Source organism: Leucopleurus acutus (genome assembly GCF_964270905.1).
Source record: "Leucopleurus acutus genome assembly, chromosome: 21".
Classification (NCBI taxonomy): domain Eukaryota; kingdom Metazoa; phylum Chordata; class Mammalia; order Artiodactyla; family Delphinidae; genus Leucopleurus; species Leucopleurus acutus.
The window spans coordinates 30,786,739-30,811,881 of NC_139163.1; the positions used below are offsets into that span (position 1 = coordinate 30,786,739).

The following is a 25,143-nucleotide window of genomic DNA, read 5'->3' on the forward strand; positions in this document are numbered from 1 at the left end:
GGCCGCCAGAGCCCAGTGATCTAGAGGTAGCAACCTGTGGTGGCAACCGCAAAAACTGGGGTGCCAGGGGACGGTGCAAGCTCCTTTCCAGGAGAATCCAGCAAGCTGTAGCGAGGTAGAGGGAGAACACAAAGGTGGCATCCACCAGCCTCCATCCCCAGAGAGTACCTTAGCAGGCTTCTAGATGTGTGTTCAATTAGAGGCCTGACCTTCCAGCCAACACGTTAATATGAGAAAATAAGCCGCTTTGGCATAAAGACTGGGTGCCTCTCAACAGGCCACAGAGGTGGCAAGTGAGTTCAAAAGTTTTAAGATCTCTTTCTTGGTTCACTATAGCCTTATTTGGCTCACATGTGCAAGTCCAATTGTCTTTCACAGCTAGATGTTTGGGGGTTCATCTCTCAGTTGCAGGTCTTACCGGTTAGGGTGTCCAATAAGCGTTCAAATCCTTCACCCCTCAGAGAGAATCTCTAGGTTTGAGTTCCCTCCCAACTGTGGGTCACCTTGCTGGGGTTAGGAATTATGGTGAGATTGGTTCTTAGCCTTTCCTACCCTCTTCGATGTGGTTTCTTCTCGTTTGCCCTCTGTGTAGGTGTCTTTTGTGTGTGTGTGTGTGTGTGTGTGTGTGTGTGTGTGTGTGTGTGTGTGTGTAGGTGTCTTGAGCATGCTTTCTGGTTTTTTCTGAGGAAATTGTTCCATGCGTAGCCATAGAGTTGGCTTGTCTGAGGGTGGACAGAAGTTCAAGTTCTTCCTAACTCACCATCTTGAACCAGAACCTCTATAAATAATTCTTGACATCTCTCTTCCTCTCAGTCTCATGAAACTGCGGTAGATTATTATGAGAATCATTATTTATCAAATACTGTTGCCAAAGTGCTCCAGGTCTCTGCTCAAAACCTGCCAACGTGCACATTTATCAGGAGTTAACATAAATCTTTAAGGCAAAGGGTCCAGAGATAAGAAAGGAAGCTACAAACAAACAAAACAGATGGAACCAGCTGGGACCAAGATGGCGAGGAATCTGACCTCCAACAGACCCTGAGTCTCATTATACACTGATTTTACTATATTAGTTTATTAAATGACACACCTACCAGTGCCTATAAATGGCCACTAAGGAACAAAAAGGATTAATAAAAGGGGGCTCCCCACTCCCTCAAAACAGCCCTGCCTCTGCCCTTGTAGACTAATGCATATGCGTCTGCATCGTCAGCCTCACTCTTCCAGCCTTTGTCCTTACTCTTTAAAAGTAAATTCCTCTCACCACATGGGTGAGAAGTTGATCTGTGAACTTAGTTCCTGCTTCTCCATTCCTTGCCCACTGAGGAGAGCTTGTGCTGTGTCCATGGATCTCAGCTTCGGTTTCGTTACTCTGTTTCTTGAATAAAACAAAAAAAGAACTCTCCCCTGCCCAGGCAGAGAGCCTAGGGTCTATAGGACTTAATTCAGTAACAATATTACTATATTGCTGTTCTTTCTGATATATTTAACATTCATGTTACAAAATATATTATATTATCCATACTGCATAAATCAATTAAAATGTGTTTTTTTAAATTTATCATAAAATCCCAATTTCCACTCATGATTGCTTGCTCAGGCTCTTTCCTACCTTTCCTATTACCTCCTGGACTTCTTCCTCTGACTCATGGTTCCTTAGCCTCTTTGTATTTTACTTTCCTTTTTTGTTTTTTTAAATGTCTATGCCTTTAACATTCTTCCTTATAGTTTCAGCCATTTCTTTTGTTTCTTTGTTTTATCCCTCCCCCAAGCCCTTTTTTCCAGTCTTTTGAGCTCTTAAAACTTTTTGCTATCCAAGTATCACTTCACTTGCTTTCCCTGAAAAGTTTTCAACAAGTTCTTCACATGACTAGATTTATTTCTTCTCTTTCAGGTCCTAACATAAGTTTTGCCTCATAGAAAACTTCCTAGACCCCTTTATCAGAAAGTTTCTCCTCCCCATGTATTCCCTATTTATTTCCCTCCTGGCACTTATCATAAGCTGTTTAAATCTTGTTTATTCTTATTTCAACTGTTTAAGTTTCTGCCCTGATGGACTAATATAAGGTATATAGCTTTTTTCTATCTCGCTAATCATTTATATGACAAACACAATACTTGTGACACAGTACATACTTTAAAATTTTTTTGATAGAATGAATGAATTTCACCTCAAGGTTCTAGCACTCCACACAAAGTCATCATCAATGACTCGATACTATAGCACTGAATATAGAACTATGAAGCACATTTTCTACAATATCCAATACTCATTCCCTTTAATAAGCTTTAAAATAACTTGTATGTATTTAATAAAAATATTCTTATTCAAGTTATACTGAGAGAAATTATTCATCAAGAAATGTAAGAAACACCTCCCAAAAGAAGACAAAGATTTGATAAAAATAACATCTTACATTGCTTCAGGATTCATTATGCATGTAGTTCCTGGACAGTAACAACTGTAGATGTCATTATTATATGTTAATCCCAGGTTAATTCCAAGCAACTGTGCCAGAACAACTGAAAATGCCTCTAAGGTTATCATCTTTGGATACTAAATAGAAATGAAACACAGAATGGTTGCTTAAGTTATTTTTTCAACCCTTGGTCTTTTCATGTAATTGTGGCCATATTACCTAAATGCAAATACTAATTTAATAAACTAATATACCAAAGATCTTAAGATTTTCTTAAGAGCATTTTACAAAGTTAAATTTTGTTATTCTTTTTGAGTAATAGTACTTTCAACCCAAATGGCATTGACAAATAACAAAATAAGATTAATCATATGTTTTCATGACACATTACTGGTTTAATTCTAATAAACTTAAAAAAATATTTCGAGAAGATTAATCATTGTTTCAGTAACTATGTCACTTTTAATGTTAACACTGAAAAATACACAGATTCTTAAGGGTTTAACTGACAATCAGTTTTGATGTGAAAAATAGTTTTAGGAGAGAAAATCAAACATTTTTTTTCTAAAGGCAGAATACTTGTATTAAAAAACTAAAACTTCAGAAGTAGTGATACTTCTGATATAAGTGATACACACAAAGCCCTGGTTGGTAATCAATGATGTTTTTAACTATCTCCATAGTTTTGCCTTTTCCAGAATGTCATAGAGTTGGAATAATACAGTGTGTGGCCCTTTAAAATTGGCTTCTTTCACTAACCACTTTACTTTTAAAATTCCTCCACATCTTTTAATTGCATGATGGCTAATTTTTAAAATACTGAATAATATTCCGCTTTATGGATTAACTCCAGTTTCTCTATCCATTCACCGATTAACAGACATCTTGTGTGATTTCAATTTTTGGCAATTATAAATAAAGTCGCTATACATAATCATGTCTGAGGATTCTGTGGATGTAAGTTTCCAACTAATTTTTGTAAATGGTATAGAGGACAGCTGCTGGATCATATGGTAAGGCAATATTGAAGTTTATAATAAATTGCCAAATTGTCTATCACAGTGGCTGTACCATTTTGTATTCCCATCAACATGAATGCGACTACCTGTTGCTCCAAATCCTCACAATATTTGGTATCATTAGTTTTGCATGCAAGTACAAAGCTGAATAAGAATGGTAGGTTACATTCTTGCCTTGTTCCGAATCTTAGTAGGAAGCATTCATTTCTAAACATTAAGTTTGATGTAAGCTGTATTGTTCTTGTAGACAGTCTTTCTGAAGTTGAGGAAGTTGCTTCTATTGCCACTTTGGTGAGTTTAATCATAAATTGTGTTGGAATTGTCAAATGTGTTTTCTGCATCTATCGATATAATCAAATATTTTCCATTTTAGCTTATTGATAGGATCAATTAAATTAATTGATTTTTACATGATTATCCAGCCCTAAATATCTGAAAAAATTCCAGATATAAATATCAATAGGGAGATATAAAATATTATAAAAAGAAGTTCTGTGGTAAAGTAAAATCAATAAACAAACATTTACTGGAGGTCTTCAAAAGTAGACTTGGTCAGGCAGAAGAAAAATCAGAAATGAAGACAGGTCATTTGAAATCACTTTTTCATGGGAGCAAAAACCAAAAACAAAATGTAGAAAAAGAGACGAGCTTATGGACTCTAACAAATAGAGCAATACGTGCATTATGGGTGCCTCAGAAAGAGAAGAGAGAAAAGAAAGGGACAGAGGGCTTATTTGAGGAAATCACTGACACAAACTTTATAAATCTGAGGACATGCAGATTCAAGAAACTCAATGACCCCTAACTAGGAAAATCAAAAGAGACCTACGGAGAAACGTATTGTAATAAAACCACTATAAGTCAAAGACAAAGGGATAAATCTTGAAATCAACAAGAGAAAATGAATTGTCAGTTATCAGGGAGGTCTCAAGGTTATTATCGGATTTCTTAGCTGAAACATTACAGCCCAGAGGTATTGGGAAAAATACATTCAAAGTGCTGAAAGAAAGAATCTGTCAATCAACAATACTGTATCCAGTAAAACTGTCCTTCAAAAAATAATGAAGACTTTTCCAGGAAAGCTGTGGGGGTTTATTACCAACTCACCTGATGTATAAGAAATGAGAAAGGGTGGTCTTCAAGGTTAAAAGGAAGGATGCTCGATAGCAACATAAGGCCAAAAGAAAATTATAAAATCCTCTAATGAAGGTCAGTACATGGATAAACATACTAGCTTATATCTTCATAATTTTGGTGCACATATGCACTTTTAACTCCTGTATAGAATTTAAATGGCAGAACTAATATCTATGCAATAACATAAAGAGAAGGATAGAACTGTAAAGGAATAGAGTATATGTATGTAATTGAAGTGAAGTTGTTATCAGTTTTTCAGTTTAAAATTATAAAATTGAGATATTCTTAGTAATTGCATAACTAACCATAACCAAAATATCTACAATATACACAAAAGGAAAAGACAAGGGAACCAATGCATTTCACAATTTAAAAAATCAATGTAACACAAAGTAAGGCAGAAAGAGAAAATGAAAGGGACAAAAAGCTACAGGATATAAAGGAAAAAATTAATAAAACGGCAAAAGTTCTTCCTATTAGTAATTAATTTAAATGTAAATGAATTAAACTCCTCAATTAAAAGACATGTATAGGCTAAATAGATTAAAAAACAGGATTCAACTATGTCACTTTAGATCTGAAGACTCACACAGGTTGAAAGATTATGGATGAAAAAGATATTCCATGCAAATAGTAACCAAAAGAGGGCTGAGCATGGCTATACTAATATCAAACAAAATATACTTTAAATTCAAGACTGTTAAAAGAGACCAGGAAGAACATTTCATAATGATAAAAGGGTCACTTCACCAAGAAGATACATCATTTAATATTTATGCACCAAACATTACAGCACTAAATATACGAAGCACCTCTTGACCAAATTGAAAGGCTAAATGGACAGCAACATAATAGACTTTAATACTTCACTTTGAATAGTGGACAGAACAATCTGACAAAAGATATTATGTAAATAATGGACAACAGGATAGACTGACTGGTCTTAACTGACATGTGGAACATCCCATCCAACAACAGCAGAACTCATGTTCTTCTCAAGTGCACACAGAAATGTCTCTAAGGTAGACCACTTGTTAGGCTACAGAACAAGTCTGTCAACTTTAAAATATTGAATTTATACAAAGCATATTTTTCTGATGCTGATGGAATGAAACTACAAATTAGTAAGAAAAGTAGAACTTGAAAATCTGCAAATTTGTGGGACTCCAACAACACACCATTAAACACCAATGATTCCAAAGAAGAAATCACAAAGCAAAGTTACAAAATATGCTGAGAAAAAAGAAAATGAAAATACAATATATCCAAACTTATGGGATCCAGTAAAAGCTCTGTTAAGAGGGAAGTTTATGGCAGTAAACAAATACATTAAAAAAGAAGAAACATCTCAAATGAAAAAACATGAGTTTACACATCAGAGAACTAGAAAAATAGGAACAAACTGAACTCAGAAAGATAGAAACTCAGACAGAAAGAAAGAAATAATAAAGTTCAAAGCAGGGATAAATAGAATTAGAGAAGAGAAAAACAATTAATGTAACAAAAAGTTAATTCTTTGAAAACATCAGCATAATTGGCAAACTCTTAGCTAGATTAACTGAGAAAATAAGAGATAAGGCTCACATGACTAAAATAAAAAACAAAAAAGCATACACAAGTCAATACCCTTTTTATGATTAAAAATCCTCAACAAACTAGGAATGTAAGAAAACAACCTTGGGACTTCCCTGGTGGCACAGTGGTTAAGAATCAAGCCCTGGTCTGGGAAGATTCCACATGCCACGGAACAAATAAGTCCATTTGCCACAACTACTGAGCCTGTGCTCTGGAGCCCATGAGCCACAACTACTGAGCCTGTGTGTCACAACTGCTGAAGCCCATGCACCTAGAGCCCGTACTCCACAACAAAAGAAGCCATTGCAACAAGAAGCCCGCAAACTGCAATGAAGTGTAACCCCTGCTCGCTGCAACTAGAGAAGCCTGCGTGCAGCAACAAAGACCCAATGCAGCCAAAAATAAATAAATTAATTAATTAATTAAAAAAAAAGAAAACAACTTCCACATAACACAGAGCATGGAGAAAAGAACATAACTAACATTACACTCAATGGTGAAATCCTGAATGTTTTTCTTCTAATATTATGAGCAAGGTAGGGTACTCACTCTTGCCACACCTGTTTAATATAGTATAGGAAGATCAAACCAGAGCAATTAAGCAATAAAATAAATGAAAGGCTTCTATCTTGGAAAGAAGAAAGTAAAATTATTTCCATTTGCAGATGATATGGTCCCATATGTAGAAATCCACAAATATTCCACATAAAAGAAACTGAGAACTAATAAATGAATTCAGCAAAGTTGCAGGATACAAAATCAGCACAATTGATTGTTTCTATACATTAATAATGAACAATCTGAAAAAATATAACAAAATGATTTCAGTTACAATAACATTAAAAAGAGCAAAACACTTAGGATTGAACCTATCTAATGAGATGAAATACTTGCACATAGACACTGCAAAACATGGCTGAAAGTAAGTACAGAAGACACAAATAAGTGGAAAGACATTCCACGATCATGGACTGAAAGGCTTAACATTGTTAAGATGTCATTACCACCCAAAGCAATCTGTAGATTCAATGAAATCCCTACCACAATCCCAATAGCATTTGGGGGGCAAGAATAGAAACAAATAATCTCAAAATTCATATGGAATCTCAAGGGACATGAATATACATAAATTTTTTGAAAAAGAAGAACAAAGTTGGAAGACTCAGATTTCCTGATTTTAAAACATATTACAAAGCTCTAGTAATCATAAGAGTGTGGTATTGGCATAAAGATATATAAATTGAATACAATAGAAAGCCTATAAATAAAACATCATGTATATGGTCAAATGACCTATGACAAGGGTGCCAAGACCACAAAATGGGGAAAAGGACAGTTTCTTCAACAAGAATACTCAATGGAGAAAAGACTGTCTCTTCAAGAAATGGTGATGGGAAAATTAAGTATCCACATACAAAAGAAAGAGTAGGACCCTTATATTACACCATATACAAAAATTAACTCAAAATGGTATAAAGATCTAAATGTAAGACAGCAAACTGTGAAACTCCTGGAGGAAAACATGGGGAAAAAACTTCACAATATTGGGTTTGATGAAGATTTTGTGGATATGATGCAAAAATCACTGACCTCAGGGGCAGAAATAGACAAAGAGGACTAAGCCAAACTTAAACCTTTGTTCTTCAAAAGGCACAATCAACAGAATGTAAAGGCAATCTACAGAAGGGAAGAAAATATTTGCCAATCATTCATCTGATAAGGGGTTAATATTCAAAGTATAAGAACTCCTATATTATCAAAGATTAGCAAACTGAATTCAACAATGCATTAAAAAAATCATACACCATGATCAAGTAGGATTTATCCCAGGGGTGAAAGGATGGTTCAGTATCCACACATCAATCCATGTGATACACCACTTTAAAAATTTCAAAAAGAAAAATGATACAATCCTCTCAACAGAGGCAGAAAAAGCCTTTGACAAAATTCAACATCCATTTATGATAAAAACTCACCACAAAGTGGGTATACAGGGACCATACCTCAACATAATAAAGGCCATATATGACATGCCCACAGCTCAGTTGTGAAAATCTGGAAGTATTTCCTTTAAGATCAGGAATGGGATAAGGATGCCCACTCTTACTACGTTTACTCAACATAGTATTGAAAGTCCTTGCCACAGCAATCAGACAAGAAAAAGAAATTTAAAAATCCATATTTGAAAGGAAGAAGTAAAATGGTCATACTGTTTGCAGGTGACATGATACTATACAGACAGAATCCTGAAGACAGACCCCCAAAATTACTAGAGGTCACCAATGAACATGCTTAAGTTGCCAGATAAAAATTAATTTACAGAACTATGTTGCATTTCTATAAACTAACAACAAACTATCTGAAAGAGAAATTAAGAAAAACATCCCATTTACAATAACATCACAAAGATTAAAATATCTATGAATAAATCTAGCTAAGGAGAAAAAAGACCTATCCTTGGAAAACCGTGACACTGATGAAAGAAACTGAATACAGCTCAAATAGATGAAATTATATACTGTATTTAAAGATTTGAAGAATGAATATTGTTAAAATAACCATATAGCACAAGACAGTACAGATTCACTGCAATTCCTATCAAAATACCAATGGCATTTTTTATAGAACCAGAGTAAACAATTCCAAAATGATTATGGAAACACAAGAGCCTGAATACCCAAAACAATCTTAAGAAAGAAGAAAGTTAGAGGTACCACACTCCCTGATTTTAAACTTTACTACAAAGCTAAAGTAATCAAAACAGTATGGTACTGGGACAAAAACAGACCCATAGTTCACCGGCATAGAATAGAATAGAGAGCTCAGAAATGAACCCACAATTATATGGGCAAGTAATCTCTGGTAAAGGAGGCAAGAATATATAATAGGGAAAAGACAGCATCTTCAAGAAATAATGTTGGGAAAACTGGACAGCTACATGCAAACGAATCAAACTGGACTACTCTCTTACATCCTGCACAAAAATAAATTCAAAACAGTTTAAAGACTTGAATGTGACACCTGAAAATATAAAACTTCTGGAAGAACACACAGGCAATAAGCTCTTTGACATCTTAGTAACTTTTTGTATCTGTCTCCTTTGACAAGAAAAACAAAAGGGAAAAATAAACAAATTAGACTACATCACACTTAAAAAGCTTCTGCAGAGTAAAGAAAACTATTAACCAAACTAACAGGACACCTACTGAATGGGAGGAGATAATTGCAAATGATATAGCTGATTAGGGATTAATATTAAAATTACACAAAGAACACACACAACTCAACACTGAAAAATTAAATTAAATTATGAGATAAAATTAAAATATGAGCAGAGGATCTGAATAGACATTTTTCCAGAGAAGACATACATATGGCCAACAGGCACATGAAAACCGGAATGAGATATCATCTCACACGTGAGAGAACTGCCGTTATCAAATAAAAACAACCCACAACTATTGTTGAGGATGTGGAGAAAAGGGAATTCTTGTGCACTACTTGTGGGAATGTCAGTTCACGCTGCCACTATGGAAAACAGTACAGAGATTCCTCAAAAAATTAAAAATAAAATTACCATGTGATTCAACAATTCCACTCCTTGGTATTCACCATAAGAAAACAAAAGCACTAAAGGAAAAAATATATGCACCCCTATGTTCATTGCAGCATTATTTATGATAGTCAAGGTATGGAAGCAACCTAAGTGTCCATCAATAAAAGAATGGATAAAGAATAAATATATGTACACACACACACACACACACACACACACACACACTGGATTACTACACAGCCATAATAAAGGACATCTTGCCATTTGAGACAACATGGATGGACCTAGAGCATATAATAGTAAGTATAACATGTCAGACAGAGAAACACAAATACTGTACAATTTAACTTATATGTGGAATCTAAAAACAAATGAAAAAGCATAACAAAGCAGAAACAGGGACTTCCCTGGTGGCACAGTGGATAAGACCCTGGGCTCCCAATGCAAGGGGCCCAGTTCAATCTCTGGTCAGGGAACTAGATATCACATGCATGCTGCAACTAGGAGTTCGAATGCCACAACTAAGGAGCCTGTGTGCCGCAACTAAGGAGCTGGCAAGCTGCAACTAAGGACCCCGGGGGCTACAACTAAGGAGCCTGCCTGCCGCAACTAAGACCCAGTGCAACCTAATAAGTAAATATTTTTTAAGAAAAGAATTATTATTTAAAAAATTGCTGAAACAGAGTTACAGATACAGAGGACAAACAGGTGGCAGCCAGAGTGGAGGGGTTTGGGTAAGGAAAGAAAAAGGTGTAATAGATTAAGAGATACAACTTCCAACTGCAAAATAAATGAGTCATGGGCACAAAATGTAGTTTGGGGAATATAGTCAATAACTATGTAATATCTTTGTATGCTGACATGTCATTTCTAGAGTTACTGTGGTGATCATTTTGAAGTGTATAGAAATATCGAATTACTACGTTGTGTTAAAGAAACTAACATAGTGTTGTAGGTCAATTATAATTCAAAACAAACAAATAAACTCATACAAAAGAGACTAGATTTGTGGGTACTGGGAGCGGGGATTGAGAGGAGGAGGAACTGGATGAAGGCAATGCAAAGTTACAAAAAAAAAGGAATTCCTATAGCTCAACAACAAGAAAATCAAATAATCCAATTAAAAAATGGGCTAAGGTCTTGAATAAATATTTCTCCAGAGATGATATACAAAACACCAAAAAGCATATGAATAGATGCTCAGTATCACTAGTGATCATAAAAATACAGTCAAGGGGCTTCCCTGGTGGCGCAGTGATTGGGAGTCTGCCTGCCGATGCAGGGGACACAGGTTTGTGCCCTGGTGCGGGAGGATCCCACGTGCCGCAGAGCAGCTGGGCCCATGAGCCATGGCCGCTGAGCCTGCGCTCCGCAATGGGAGAGGCCCGCATACCACAAAAAAAAAAAAAAAAAATACAGTCAAAACCACAATGTGATATCACCTCATACCTATTACGATAGCTAACAACAACAAAAAAAAACAACTGTTAGTGAGGATGTAATGAATAAAATATATTCTGTGAAATGCTGGTGGGATTATAAAATGGTGCAACCACTATGGACATCAGTATAATGATTCCTCATAATATTAAAACAGAAATACCATATGATCCAGCAAACCCACTTCTGGGTAAATGTACAAAGTAACTGAACTCTATCTCAGAGGGATATCTGCACTCCCATCTCCCATGTAAAGTGCAGCATTATTCATAATAGCCAAGATATGGAACCAGACTAAGTGGTCATTGACATATGAATGCATAAAGAGAATGTTTCTATATATGGATAAATGTATACTATGATAGGAGTTATATATATAATTCATATAAATATATATGTATATAAATATCATGAAATATTATTCAGCAATACATAGAATGAAATCCCACCATTTCAAAAATATGGATGAACCTGGATGTATTATTTTAAGAGAAATAAGCCAGACACAGAGAGACAAATATTGTATGATCCACCTTATATGTGGGATCTAAAAATATCATACTCACAGAAGCAGGCAGTAGAATGGTGCTTGCCACAGGGTAGAGGTGTGGAATATGGGGCCTCGTTGGTCAAAGTGTACAGACTTTCATTTAAGCAAGGTGAAAGTTCTAAACATCTGTTTCACAACAATATAAATAGACAACACTACTGCACACTGCACTTATAATTGTTAAGATGGTCAATTTTATGGGATATGTATTTTACCACAATAAAAAGCCGTTTAAAAATGGTAACATTTGAGGATTAAAGTAAAAAATAAAGCACTATAGGGCTTCCCTGGTGGCGCAGTGGTTGAGAGTTCGCCTGCCGATGCAGGGGACACGGGTTCGTGCCCCGGTCCGGGAAGATCCCACATGCCACGGAGCGGCTGGGCCCGTGAGCCATGGCCGCTGAGCCTGAGCGTTCGGAGCCTGTGCTCCGCAACGGGAGAGGCCACAACAGTGAGAGACCTGTGTACCGCAAAAAAATTTAAAATAAAAAAACAAAGCACTATAAAAAATATTAATTTAATAAAATGGTAGATATACTATATGTACTTCTGTTCCTTGAAGTGGATATTAAATTTCAAACTGTGATATAGTTACTGGAGAGATGGGAATAAAATGCATACCAGAGCAATTCCTGCAGCAAACTTTGGATCGCATGCCATTCCATGATATGTTGCTCCTACATAATTAGGATGGTCCCTATAACTAAATAATAAAATTTTTCTTTTGGATAAACGCACTTTAAATTTTTAAAAACTTAATGATCTTTTAAGAATTGGATTCCTCAATAATGCTGCTGCTTTCTTTTAGACGTGAATATTATGTATCATGTCTAATGCTTTCAATCATTTTGTATTTGGGTAATCTCCCACGGTGCCTACAAAATTAAGTTCTAAAGGCAACTTTAGCATCGTATGATACACAGCTTAAAATCCAGCAGTGCCTAATCCTTCCAGAAATTAATCACCACTGTTGTCAACACTGGATGGATATAATGCAAAGACATAAAAGTCAGGGTAGATTACTGCCATGATTTGCAGGTTGTAAAACCTTAGACTGCGTGAAAAGTGTTGGATTGGACAGAACGAGAAAGACAATATGCAGCACAGTCACTAGGAAAAAGAGAGATGGGATGTATTAAGTGTCCTCACACATTTCAGTCCTTAGTTAATGCTGCTCCTCCACCCCCAAGCCTGACCTTAAATTCCACAGAGACACCCAGAGATTTATAAATGTATTCCATATTGCTTAAGATCTTCAGCATCGTGTTTCTGTTTTTTCCATCGAAAATAATCAAACTAGTAAAATAAAAATCTATATAAAGACTCGTGACAGTTACAGTGCAAGCAGGTTTTTAAACAGCTACACTTTAGGCCAGGATAGAAATACCATTAGGTCACCACATTACCATACTTATGTTTTCCAGTGTAACCAGCTTTACATGCAATTATTGCATTCTGTTAACTAATGTATGCTTTATTTAATGTTAAAATGCTGGTTTCAATTATCTACCTCTGAGAAAATCTTTAAAACCATAGAGGCCCTATGTTTTCCCGAGGCTTCACATATTATCGGTTCTTTAAATTTCCATAGGTAAGCAGCCCACTCTGAGGATAATGGCCTACAATGCTTTCGTGTCTTACATTTTATTAGATTTTTACAGCTTGCATTTTGCCAACACAGTACCCACATAATCTATTTTTGAGATGTCTTGTCATCATAAATAATAAATTTTGTATATAATTTTCATGGTTAACTTACAAGTAATTTGATAAACTTTATACCAATGAAAATAAATCACTTACATTAATAAGTATGGCATATCATGGGACCTTTGAAGTAAAAATTTTTCTCTCCATGACACAAATCTTTGTAGAACTTCATTAGCATCCCCATTAGTTGAAATCTTATTTTGATCTGACCAGAGCTCCAGAGAAGTTAATGTAACCAACACTTTAAGCTGAGAATACATATGAAAACAGAAGATACATGATATATGGTTTTAGGTAATCATAAATATAACACTATATTTCTCTATGTAATGCTAATATATTCGATTTACTAATTTTTAGAGATGAAATCCATCGGTGGAAGAAACTAGTTGGTAGGACTATATAGTTTATAAAAGTGCATATGCTATTTATTCAAACAATGCTACTGTATTAATATGAATGTTTCTTATTTAAATATGAAACATAAATACTCACAGTGTTGATGAGACTAAAGATATGGACAACTTTCCCAGATGCAAGTGCCACTTCAGAGCCCATATAATCACACTGAAAGGCAAATTTTGTTTTTTAATCACTAATAAAAATGACTAAACTACCACATTTCAATGGGTATAAAAATGTTAAAATAATGCAGTGCTCAAGTGAAAGGACAAAAGCAGAATTAAGACTTATCACATGCTTAGTAAGTTCTAGATTTAAGCCTAGGGACATTACATATTAAAATGTGATAGTGATGAGTATCTTCTTCTTTATGCATGTAGTTATTTAGGATCAAAAGTTAAGGTTCCAAGACTGCATAACTAATAAGGGTAAGAACCAGGACTCAAATCGCTAACTAAACTCCTAAGTCTTTTTTGCCTGCTCAACTGTGTTGCCATCTTTTGTCTTCATTCCCATAAGAGAACATGACTGTATATCCTGAAGAAAAACATGTACTTTCTAAACACAGAGCTCTGAGCACTACATAGTGAACAATTTCAAGAACATGTCTTCATTCAAGGGAAAAAAATCACAACATTTTTCACTGAAACATTTCTAATTTTGTGTGCACACGTATTTCTAAGCTTACTTATAATTAATGGTAGAGCAACTATATATATACATATATATATATATACACACACACACATATATAATTTAACAAATTTAGATATAGAAAATTACAATCATAGTGAGGGATTTTTACATAGTTCTCATAACCGTTAATAGCTCAAGCTGACAAATTTACAACAAGCAGCAAATTTACAGCAAAAATATTAAAGGTTTTAAAAACTCAAGCAAGCTTTGATATAATATGCATATATACAAGCTTATATAAAAAATGAGAGGGATATTTTTAAAGTATACCTGAAAGTTTTATATAAATTGACTCATATTAGGCCATAAAACATCAGAATATAAAACACAGTATCACTTAGCTCACATCGTCCAACCACAGTGCAATCAAGTAAACTTGATTGTAAACTTGATAAAAAGTATTTCAATGATGTTATTTTTACTTAGATGGATAACTTGATTGTGGATATATATGATCTTATTCTATGTAAATGCACACTGAAAAAAAAGCTACAAATGCAATTTACAACTTACTTTCACATGGAGACAGCACAAGTAACAAAGGGAAATAGTATTACTAAATCTGAGTAGAGAGAATATAGTTGTTCTTTGTATTATTCCTATTCCTGTTTCCAAATATAATATTTAAAAACAGAGATAAAGATACTTTCAGATGAACAAAAACTGAATTCAAATGAATTACTACAGGTTAAACAGAAATATCAGAAAAAGCAACCTGTGAGAAGGAGAAATATAGAGTTTGGAAATAGTAAATATGAAATATGTTTTTCCTTTCCTTAATTTCTTTAAACAACAATTGGATATTTAATGTAAAATAATTTATTTTGTGGTTGATTACACAAGAAGAAATAAGACAGACTACAATAATATCACAAGGGGTTACACAGGATTTTACTGATGAAACATGTTTACATTTAAAAAAATATATTATTGAAGTGTAGTTGATGTACAATATTATATAAGGTACAGATGTACATCACAGTGACTCACGATTTTTAAAGGTTATACTTCACTTATAGTTGCTATAAAATATTGGCTATATTCCCTGTGTTGTGCAGTATATCCTTGTAGTTTATTTGCTTTATACATAATGGTGGATACCTCTGAATCCCTACCTCTATTGTGCCGCTCCCCATTCCCTTTTCCCAATGGTAACCACTACTTTATTCTCTATATCTGTGAGTTTGTTACATTTTTGTTATATTCCTAGTTTCCTTTATTTTTTAGATACCACATATAAATGGTATCATACATATTTGTCTTTCTCCCCGTGACTTATTTCACTTAGCATAACAGAGCCTCCAAGTTTATCCATCCTGTTGCAAATGGCAAAATTTCATTACTTTTTATGGCTGAGTAGTATTCCATTGTGTGTGTGTGTGTGTGTGTGTGTGTGTGCGCGCGTGTGTGTGTATCACATCTTTATCCATTCATATGTTGATGGGTATTTAGGTAGCTTCCATACCTTGGTTATTGTAAATAACGCTGCTATGAACACTGGGGTGCATGTATGTTTCCAATTAATATTTTCATTTTTTTCAAATATATACCCAGGAGTATAATTGCTGCATCATATGTTAGTTCTATTTTAAATTTTTTGAGGAACTGCCATACTGTTTTCTACAGTGGTTACATCAATTTACATTCCCTCTAACAGGTGTACAAGGGTTCCTTTTTAACCACATTTGTTATTTGTGGCCTTTTTGATGATAGCCATTCTGATAGGTGTGAGGTGATATCTCATTGTGGTTTTGATTTGCATTTCTCTGATAATCAGTGATGTTGAGTATCTTTTCATGTGCCTGTTGGCCATCTGCAGGTCTTCTTGGGAAAAAATGTCTATCCAGTTCTTTTACCCATTTTTTTTTTAATCGGGTTGTTTTTTGATATTGAGTTGTATGACCTATTTATATATTTTGGATGTTAACCCTTTATCAGTCAATATAATTTGCAAACTATTTTCTCCCATTCAGTAGGTTCACTTTACATTTGTTTATGGTTTCCTTTGGTGGGCAAAAGCTTTTAACTTTAATTAGGGACCATTTGTTTATTTTTTCTTTTGTTTTCTTTGCCCAAGGAGACAGATGAAAAAAACCAAAACAAAACAAAACAAAAAAACATTGCTATGATTTACGACAGAGTTTTCTGCCTATATTTTCTTCTAGGAGTATTATGCTCTCCTGCCTTACATGAAGTCTTTAATCCATTGTGAGTTTATTTTTCTATATTGTGTGAGGAAATGTTCTAATTTCAGTCTTTTACATGTAGCTGTCCTGTTTTCCCAGCACCACTTATTGAAAAGACTGTTTTTTTCTCCATTGTATATTTTTTATGTGGCTGTTGGCTACCTGTAGGTGTAACACACTGATTTTTTGGTGGATATTGAAAAATCCTTGCATCCCTGGGATAAATTCCACTTAAGCATGGTGTATGACCCTTTTAATGCCTTGTTGGAATTGGTTTGCTAATATTTTGTTGAGGACTTTTGCATCTATGTCCATCAGTGGTATTGGCCTGTAATTTTCCTTTTTTGTGATATCTTTGTCTGGTTTTCATACCAGGGTGATGCTGTTCTCGCAGAATAAGTTCAGAAGGGTTCCTTCCTCTCCAATTTTGTGGAATCATTTGAGCAGGATAGATGCTAACTCTTCTCTTAACTGTTTGGCAGAATTCACCTGTGAAGCCATCTGGTCCTGGACTTTTGTTTGCTGGGAGTTTAAAAATTACTGATTCAAATTCATTACTGGCAATTGTTCTGTTCTTATTTTCTATTTCTTCCTGGTTCAGTCTTAGGAGATTGAACATTTTTAATAATTTGTCCATGTCTTCTAGGTTGCACATTTTATTGGCATACAGTTGTTCACTGTAGTCTCTTATGATCTTTTGTATTTCTGTGGTGTCAGTTGTAACTTCTCTTTCATTTCTGATTGTACTGATATGGGCCCTCTCTCCTTTTCCTTGATGAGTCTGCCTAAAGTTTTATCAATTTTGTTTATCTTTTCAAAGATTCAGCTCTTAGTTTCATTGGTCTTTTCTATTGTTCTTTTATACCTATTTCATTTATTTCTCTTCTGTTCTCCTTATGCTTTCTTTCCTTCTACTAATTTTGAGTTTTATTTCTTCTTTTTTACTAATTCCCTTGGCTGTAAGGTTAGGTTGTTTGAGATTTTTCATGTTTTCTGAGACAAGCTAGTGTCTCTATAAACCTCTCTCTCAGAATTGCTTTTGCTGTGTCTCAGATTTTTGGATCACTGTGTTTTGCTTTTCATTTGTCTCCAGGAAGTTTTTATTTCCTCTTTGGTTCAACAGTGACCCATTGGTTGTTTAGTAGCATATTGTGTAGCCTCCATGTGTCTGGGGGTCTTTGGCAGTAGTTTTCTTGTAGTTCATTTCTAGTCTCATAGCATTGTGGTCAGAAAAGATGCTTGATATGAATTCAATTTTCTCAGATTTACCGAGGCTTGTTTTATAGTCTAGCATGTGATCTATCCTGTACAATGTGCCATGTGCAGTTGAAAAGAATGTGCATCCTGCAGCTTTTGGATGGAATGACCAATACATCCATTTGGTCAAATGTGTCACTTAAGGCCTTTTATTCCTTACGGATTTTCTGTCTGGATGATCTGTTCACTGATGCAAGTGGGGCGCTAAATTGCCTACTGTTATTGTGTTACTGTCAATTTCTCCCTTTATGTCCATTGATATTTGCTTTACAGATTGAGGTGTTCCTATGCTGGGTGCATGTATATGTACAATCGATATATCTTCTTTTTGGATTGATGCCTTGATCATTATGTAGTGTCCTTCTTTGTCTCTTGTAACAGTCTCTTTTTAAAAACTATTTTGTCAGATATAAGTATGTCTAACCTGTCTTTCTTTTGATTTCCTTTTGCATGGAATACCTTTTTCCATCCCCTCCCTTTCAGTCTGTGTGTCTTTAGATCTGGAGTGACAGTCTTGCAGGCCATACAGGTCTTGTTTTTGTATCCATTGAACCATTCTATTTCTTTTTTTATTGGAGCGTTTAGTCCATTTACATTTAAAGTAATTATTGATATGTGTGTTCTCATTTCCATTTTGCTAATTGTTTTGGACTTGTTTTTAGCAAGTCTTTTTTGTTCCTTTCTTCTTCTTTTGTTCCCTTTTCATATGATTTGAAGACTATCTTTAGTGTTATGTTTGGATTCCTTTTACTTTTGTGTATGTGTGTCTAGTATAGGTTTTTGGTTTGCAGTTACTGTGAGGTTTTTATAAAGATATAGATATATAGATATGAATGACTGTTTTAAGTTGTTGATCTCTTAATTTCAAACACATTTTAACAACCATGCATGAATACTCTCCTCCCCTCACAATCACTGTTTTTAATATCTTATTTTACATCTAATTGCTTTATGTATCTCCTTATTCCTTATTCTGGATATAGGTGATTTTGTTAAAAGACATAAGTCTTTTAACCTTCCTTCCAGCTTTGCATGTGAGATGATATCCTACTTTTACTGTATGTTTGCTTTTACTAGTGAGCTTTTTTCTTTCATAATTTTTATGTTTCCAGTTTTTGGACCTGGCTTTTTTCTTAAGCAAAATTGTTTTCACATTTCTTGTAACACTGGTTTTGTGTTGCTGAACTCTTTTAGGTTTTGCTTGTCTGTATAGATTTGGATCCCTGTATCAAATTTGAATGAGAGCCTTGCTGCATACTGTATTCTTGGTTGTAGGTTTTTCACTTTCAATACGTTAAATATATTGTGCCACTCCCTTCTGGACTGCAGAGTTACTGCTGTAAAGTCAGCCGATAGCCTTATGGGAATTCCTTTTTATGTTATTTGTTGTTTTCCTTTTCCTGCTTCCAATATTCTCTTTTCATCTTTAATTTTTGTCATTTTTATTACCATATGTTTTGGTATGTTCATCTTTGGGTTAATCCTATATGGACTTTCTGGGCTTCCTGGATCTGGATATCTGTTTCATTTCCCATGTGAGGGAAGTTTTCAGCTATTATGTCTTCAAACATGTTTTCAGTTCCTTTCTCTCTCTCTCTCTCTTCTCCTTCTGGGACCCCTAAAATGCAAGTATTAGTGTGCTTGACGTTGTCCCAGAGGTCTCTTAAACAGTCCTCATTTCCTTTCATTCTTTTTCCTGTTCCACATCTGTAATTTCCATTACTCTGTCTTCCAGCTCATTGATCCATTCTTCTGTATCATTTAGTCTACTATTGATTCCTTCTAGTGTATTTTTCATTTCAGCTATTGTATTCTTCATCTATGTTTGGTCATTCTTTATATTTTCTAACTCTTTGCTTAAAATTTCTAACATTGCTCTTGCTCTGTGCATCCATTCTCCTGCCAAGTTCTTTGATAGTCTTTACGAGCACTACCATGACCTCTTTCTCAAGTAGGTTGCCTATCTCCACTTCACTTAGATCTTCTTGTGGGCTTTGATCTTGTTCCTTCATCTGGAACATGTTCCTCTGTAGCCTCATTTTGCCTAAGTTAGTATTTGTATGTTTATGTACCTGATAAGTTGGTTGTGTTTCCTAATGCTGGAGAGTGGCCTTTTGCAGGAGACCTCCTGTGTGTTCCAGCAGCATTCTCCACTCTCTTCACCTGTGGTATAGACTCAGGTGGTTCCCCAATGTGGGCTGTGTGGGTCTTCCTGTTGTGGCAGGCTGACTATGTGGGAAGTCTGGTGGGTTTGCTTGGCCCCTGGTTCAGGTGGTTGCCAGTGCTGCCTCAGGCACAGGCTGCCAGCTGCTGGTTGTCAGGACCAGGTCATAAGGCAGCTGACTGTGAAACTCCAGGGGGCTCTGGGGATAGCGCTGGCTCGCTGCTGTATGGAGTCAAGGTCCAGAAGACTCCAGGGCTGTAGCCCTCCCACTGGTGGGTGAAGCCAAGTCCTGGGGTTCCTGCCAGTCTATTGGTAGGCAGGGCTGGGTCCTGGAGTCTGGTTGCAGGACCCAGGGGTCCCAGAGCTAGTGTCATATCATTATGTCCTGTTAATACTTTTATAAAAACTATTTAAAGATCTGAATATTTCCTTTTATGCCAAAAATCTAGAACATCATGAAACTCATTGAGAGACTTATACAAAATTACTAGTGATAACGGACAAAGCAAGTTTTTTCGTTAACTTGCTGCCTGCCCATAAGTTTTTGCTAAAACTAATTGTATAAACAAAAAGTTCCATAATCAAATATGTTCCTATGAATTATTCTTCCTATTTTTTAAAAATGGAATTTCCAACAGAGAACCCAAGCAATTACACAGCATAAAATCATCTTATAAAAGATAATATTTAATAAAAGGATTTCAATTGAGTAATAAATGAAATAGCTTATTTTAAAATGGAAATTGATTTAAGGAAGAGTTTCACCACAATTTTGGGTGGATCCAGAAGTATATGCAACTAGTTATAATCCAATAGATTACAGTGCAATACAATCCTCCCTTATATATGAAGTTTTACATTCTTTCTATTAAATATTGGTATTGATTCCCCCATGCCAATGGAAAGGCAATTGACAACATTTTTTATGTACTGCTATACTGAGATACAGATTTTGAACAGAGTGACGTATATCTGCATTGCAAATAAAGATTCTTTTACATATCCCCTTTCAATTTAAATACAAAAAAGATACAATGAAATATATCAATAATGCATACCAAGGCTTTATCCATAATGACTTGTATTTTCAGAACTCTTTTCAACAGCACACCAGAATTTCTCTGCAAAACAGAGAACATGAATTAAATAAAACATTTAAAAATTTTTACATTGTTTGTAATTATCATGTACATTATATAATTATATACATACAGACACACACACACATACAGAGTTATAGATAGATACACAGACAGAAAGATAGATAGAGAGATATAGGTAGATAGATAGTTAGGTGGTAGATACATATACAAATACATAAAGCTATAGATATTAGAGAAATAAGAGGATTGATGCCCACTGAGTAAATAAGCTGGTGAGATTCTGTATGAAAATTTTAGGAACAAATCAGAAGCTTTCACCTTATATTCTTGAGAATTAGAATCCTCAAAAAAGTTACTGAAATGAGGGAGAATCCTTTTTCCTTCCTCTGAAAACCTTCCTCTTGGTCCCTCACCCCAACCTTCAAGCTAAACAAATTCCCATCAACTTTCCCCCTAACGTTACCTCTATTTTATCATCATTTTTGTACTTGTAATTATTTATATTAACTTTATTGTGGCCTACCCTCAATAAAATGCATCTATTTTAAGAATAAAGTTACATGAACTGGTAGCAATATTTACACCCATGCAACCATTTCCATCACTAAAATAAATAATGTTTCCATCACCCTCTTCCAAGTTAATAGCCTACAAGTCTCAAGGCAACCAGTGATCTGCTTTCTCTCACCATAGGTTACAATAACTTACCCTAGAATTTCACACAAATGGAATCATATTGCATGTCTTCTTCTATATCTGGCTTCTTTCACTCAGCACACATCTGTGTTGCTGTGATTATTAGTGATCCATTTGTTTTTATTGCTACGAAGTGTGCCATTTTAGAAACACAAAACAGTTTGTTTATACATTTAACTGTTGATGATCCTTTGGATTATTTAATCATCTTAGCTATTGTAAATATAGTGGCTATGAATATCCATGTACAGGTCTTTGGGCAGTTATAGTCTTTCATTCTTTCTTGGTTACTTAGAATTGGAAAACCTGATCCACATGATACTTGTATATGTGTAGAGTAGTACAAAAGTTCCAGATTACTTTCTAAAGTAGTTTGATCATTCTGCTTTTTCTCCAAGAACTAATAAGAATGTCAATTGCTCCACATTCTTGCCTGTATTTGGTATTGTCAATCTTTTGCATTGCATGCATTCTTGTCAGTCTGTACCGAGATCTCACTGAGGTTTTAATTCGCAGTTCTTGGGTGATTAATGATGTTGAACATCTCTTCACAGGCTTATGGCTCATTAATGTGGTTTCTCCAAGTCCCCTACTAGAAATTTTATGTTTAGCCTTGACTATGCTCTAATTCATGTTTTTGGAATAAGGGTCAATTCCCATTTTATTCCACGTGGAAATCCAATCTTCTTGCATCATTTGATGAAGAGATCATTCTTTACTTTTCAAAGGCCTTAGCACCTTTGTGGATAATAATTTTGGCAAGAGCACTTGGGTGTACTTCTCATCTATTGTGCTCCACTGTCCTATACGCCTACCCTTATACCAAAAACACGACATGTTTCTCCACAGCAGGGGTCAGCAAAAGACGGCCCATGGTATAACCACCTGTCTGTAAAAAAATATTTTATTGGAACACAGCCACCCCCATTTGTTTATAGTTTGTCTATGCTGATTTCACGCTGCAAAGGGTGAGTGAAGTAGCTGCAACAGAACATATGCCCCACAAGCCTGAAATATTTACTATCTGGCCGCTTAAGAAAAAGCAATGTAAGTCCTTCACCTTGTTCTTTTTTTCAATTTTCAAAACTCTTTGACTCTTCTAGGTATTTGCATCTCCTTATGAATTTGAGAATCAATTTCTACAAAATGTCTTCTGGAATTTTGATTGGGATTACACTGAATCTACAGGTCAATTGGGGGAAAATGAATATCTTATCTTTCTTTTTCCCTGTGACTTTGCTAGACTCTCTTAATTAGTCCGGATTGCCTTAATGGAGGTTCTTTAGGACTTTCTATGTAGAGAGTTAGATCACTAAAGAAATAGGGTTATTTTTCCTTTCAAAAATTTATACCCTTTATTATTATTCTTTGTCCTTTTGCACTACCTAAGAACTCTAGTAAAATGTTGACTGGAAGTAGTGAAGGCAAACAACCTTGCATTATCCCTAATCTGAGGGGTGGTTTTCTTCAGTTTGGGGCTATAACAACTATACCATAGACTAGGTGGCTTAAACCACAAACATGTATTTCTGACATTTCTAGAGGCTGGAAACTTCAAGATCAACACACCAGGAGATGTGATGGCTGGTGACACCACTCTTCCTACTTTGCAGATCTCCTGTACACTCATGTGATGGAGAGCAGAGAGAGGGATCCCGTGCCTCTTCCTTTTTGTATAAGAGCATTAATCCCACCATGAGGGCCCCACCCTCATACATAATCTAACCCTAATTACTTTCCAAAGGCTTCAACTCCTAATACCGTCCTATTGAAAGTTAAGGTTTCAAAACATGAATTTTGGGGGAACACAAGCCTGCAGTCCATAACAGGAGCAAAGCATTCAGTTATTTACATTCTTTACGTTAACTAAACGTAAAGCTAACGATACGTTAATAGATGCTCTTTATGAGATCAAGGAAGTTTTCTATTCCTACTATTTACCATGAATGTGTACTGAATGTTGCCAAATGGTATTTCTGAAACTATTGCCATGATTCTGTGGTTTTCTACCAAAATCTGTTAAATTCATTCAATTCCTGTTTTCTTTACTGACTTATGTAATACTGTCTCAAAGTCTTTGAAAAAGCACACGTTTTTGGAGTATAATGGCAACTTGACCGGATAACAAATTGCTGGGATATTGTGTACCTCCCTGGAGAAGCCATTTTCTCTACTCCCTAGTTAGACATTCTGACTATCTTACAAGCACTACATTTTGGCAAAGGCTAATTCCAGTCTGAGTTTTTCTACCTTTGTCGGTGACTTTCTTTGAGGCCAAGATGCCTATAGCATTATTCATTATTTATTGATAAAGTCCAAAATACATTGTATCTTGGTGTCACCGGTTTTCATAAGGATTTTTTTGTAATTTGAAAATTTTCAAGTTCAGGACTTCTTTATTTCAACAGAGTTTTCTTCCTTTATAAGTTGGAATACTTTGGTTGTGATTTTATTCATGAATGACAATATTGTTATCCTGAGTTTCCATTAGCAATCTTTCACACTCTATTAGTCAGGGTTCCCCAGAGAAACAGAACCAATAGTATATGTGTGTATATTTACACATTTCATATACTTATTATAATTAGATGTATTACAAGTAATTGGCTCATATGGTTATGGAGGCTGGCTGGTTAGCGGCATGGAGACATGGAGAGAGTTGATGCTCCAGTTCCAGTTGGAGAGCTGTCGGCTAGAGAGTCCTGTCTTACTCAGGGGAAGTTACATCCTTTTCTTATATTTAGGACTTCAACCTATTGGATGAGGTCTACCCACATTCTGGAGGACCATCTGCTTTACACAAACTCCACTGATATAGTTCTTAATCTTATCAAAAACACCCTCACAGAAACACCCAGAAAATATGACTAACCATCTGGGCACTGTGGCCCAGGGAAGTTGATACATAAAATTAACCATTACACAGTTTTGGTTTTCTCTGCCATCATTTTTACGTCATTGCTTTCTCTATTTCTTTAACCCTGACTATAACATCACCTTGGGGTTTTAGCACAGTGTCTATTCTGTTATTCACTCGTTCTATTGTCAATGTCTTTCATTTTAAAAATGGCTTTATTTTTCTCTTACGTTTATTTCTTGAGCACCTCCAGGATCTTTAATAAACAGACTGTGTAAGGGTAGACATGTGAGTGCTAAAGAACGTTATCTCTGGGGTTGTATTATTTAGGTTAGAATTTTAAAGCTGTAACTTACTGGAGGATTTCCTAGGATA

General features: G+C 35.2%; 1 protein-coding gene across 1 annotated transcript in view; it reads right to left on the reverse strand.

Moving 5' to 3' along the window:
• The window catches only part of LOC309977500 (A disintegrin and metallopeptidase domain 3-like), a gene marked incomplete at both ends in the record, with an annotated part of 119,142 nt that overhangs the window by 55,720 nt on the left and 38,279 nt on the right, over window positions 1–25,143 (reverse strand). Inside the window, 5 exons of the mRNA XM_082863615.1 lie at window positions 2,418–2,557; window positions 12,319–12,400; window positions 13,501–13,655; window positions 13,891–13,974; window positions 21,171–21,233. Of these exons, the coding sequence (XP_082719741.1) occupies window positions 2,418–2,557; window positions 12,319–12,400; window positions 13,501–13,655; window positions 13,891–13,974; window positions 21,171–21,233 (524 nt within the window). The remainder of the gene's footprint in view (window positions 1–2,417; window positions 2,558–12,318; window positions 12,401–13,500; window positions 13,656–13,890; window positions 13,975–21,170; window positions 21,234–25,143) is intronic.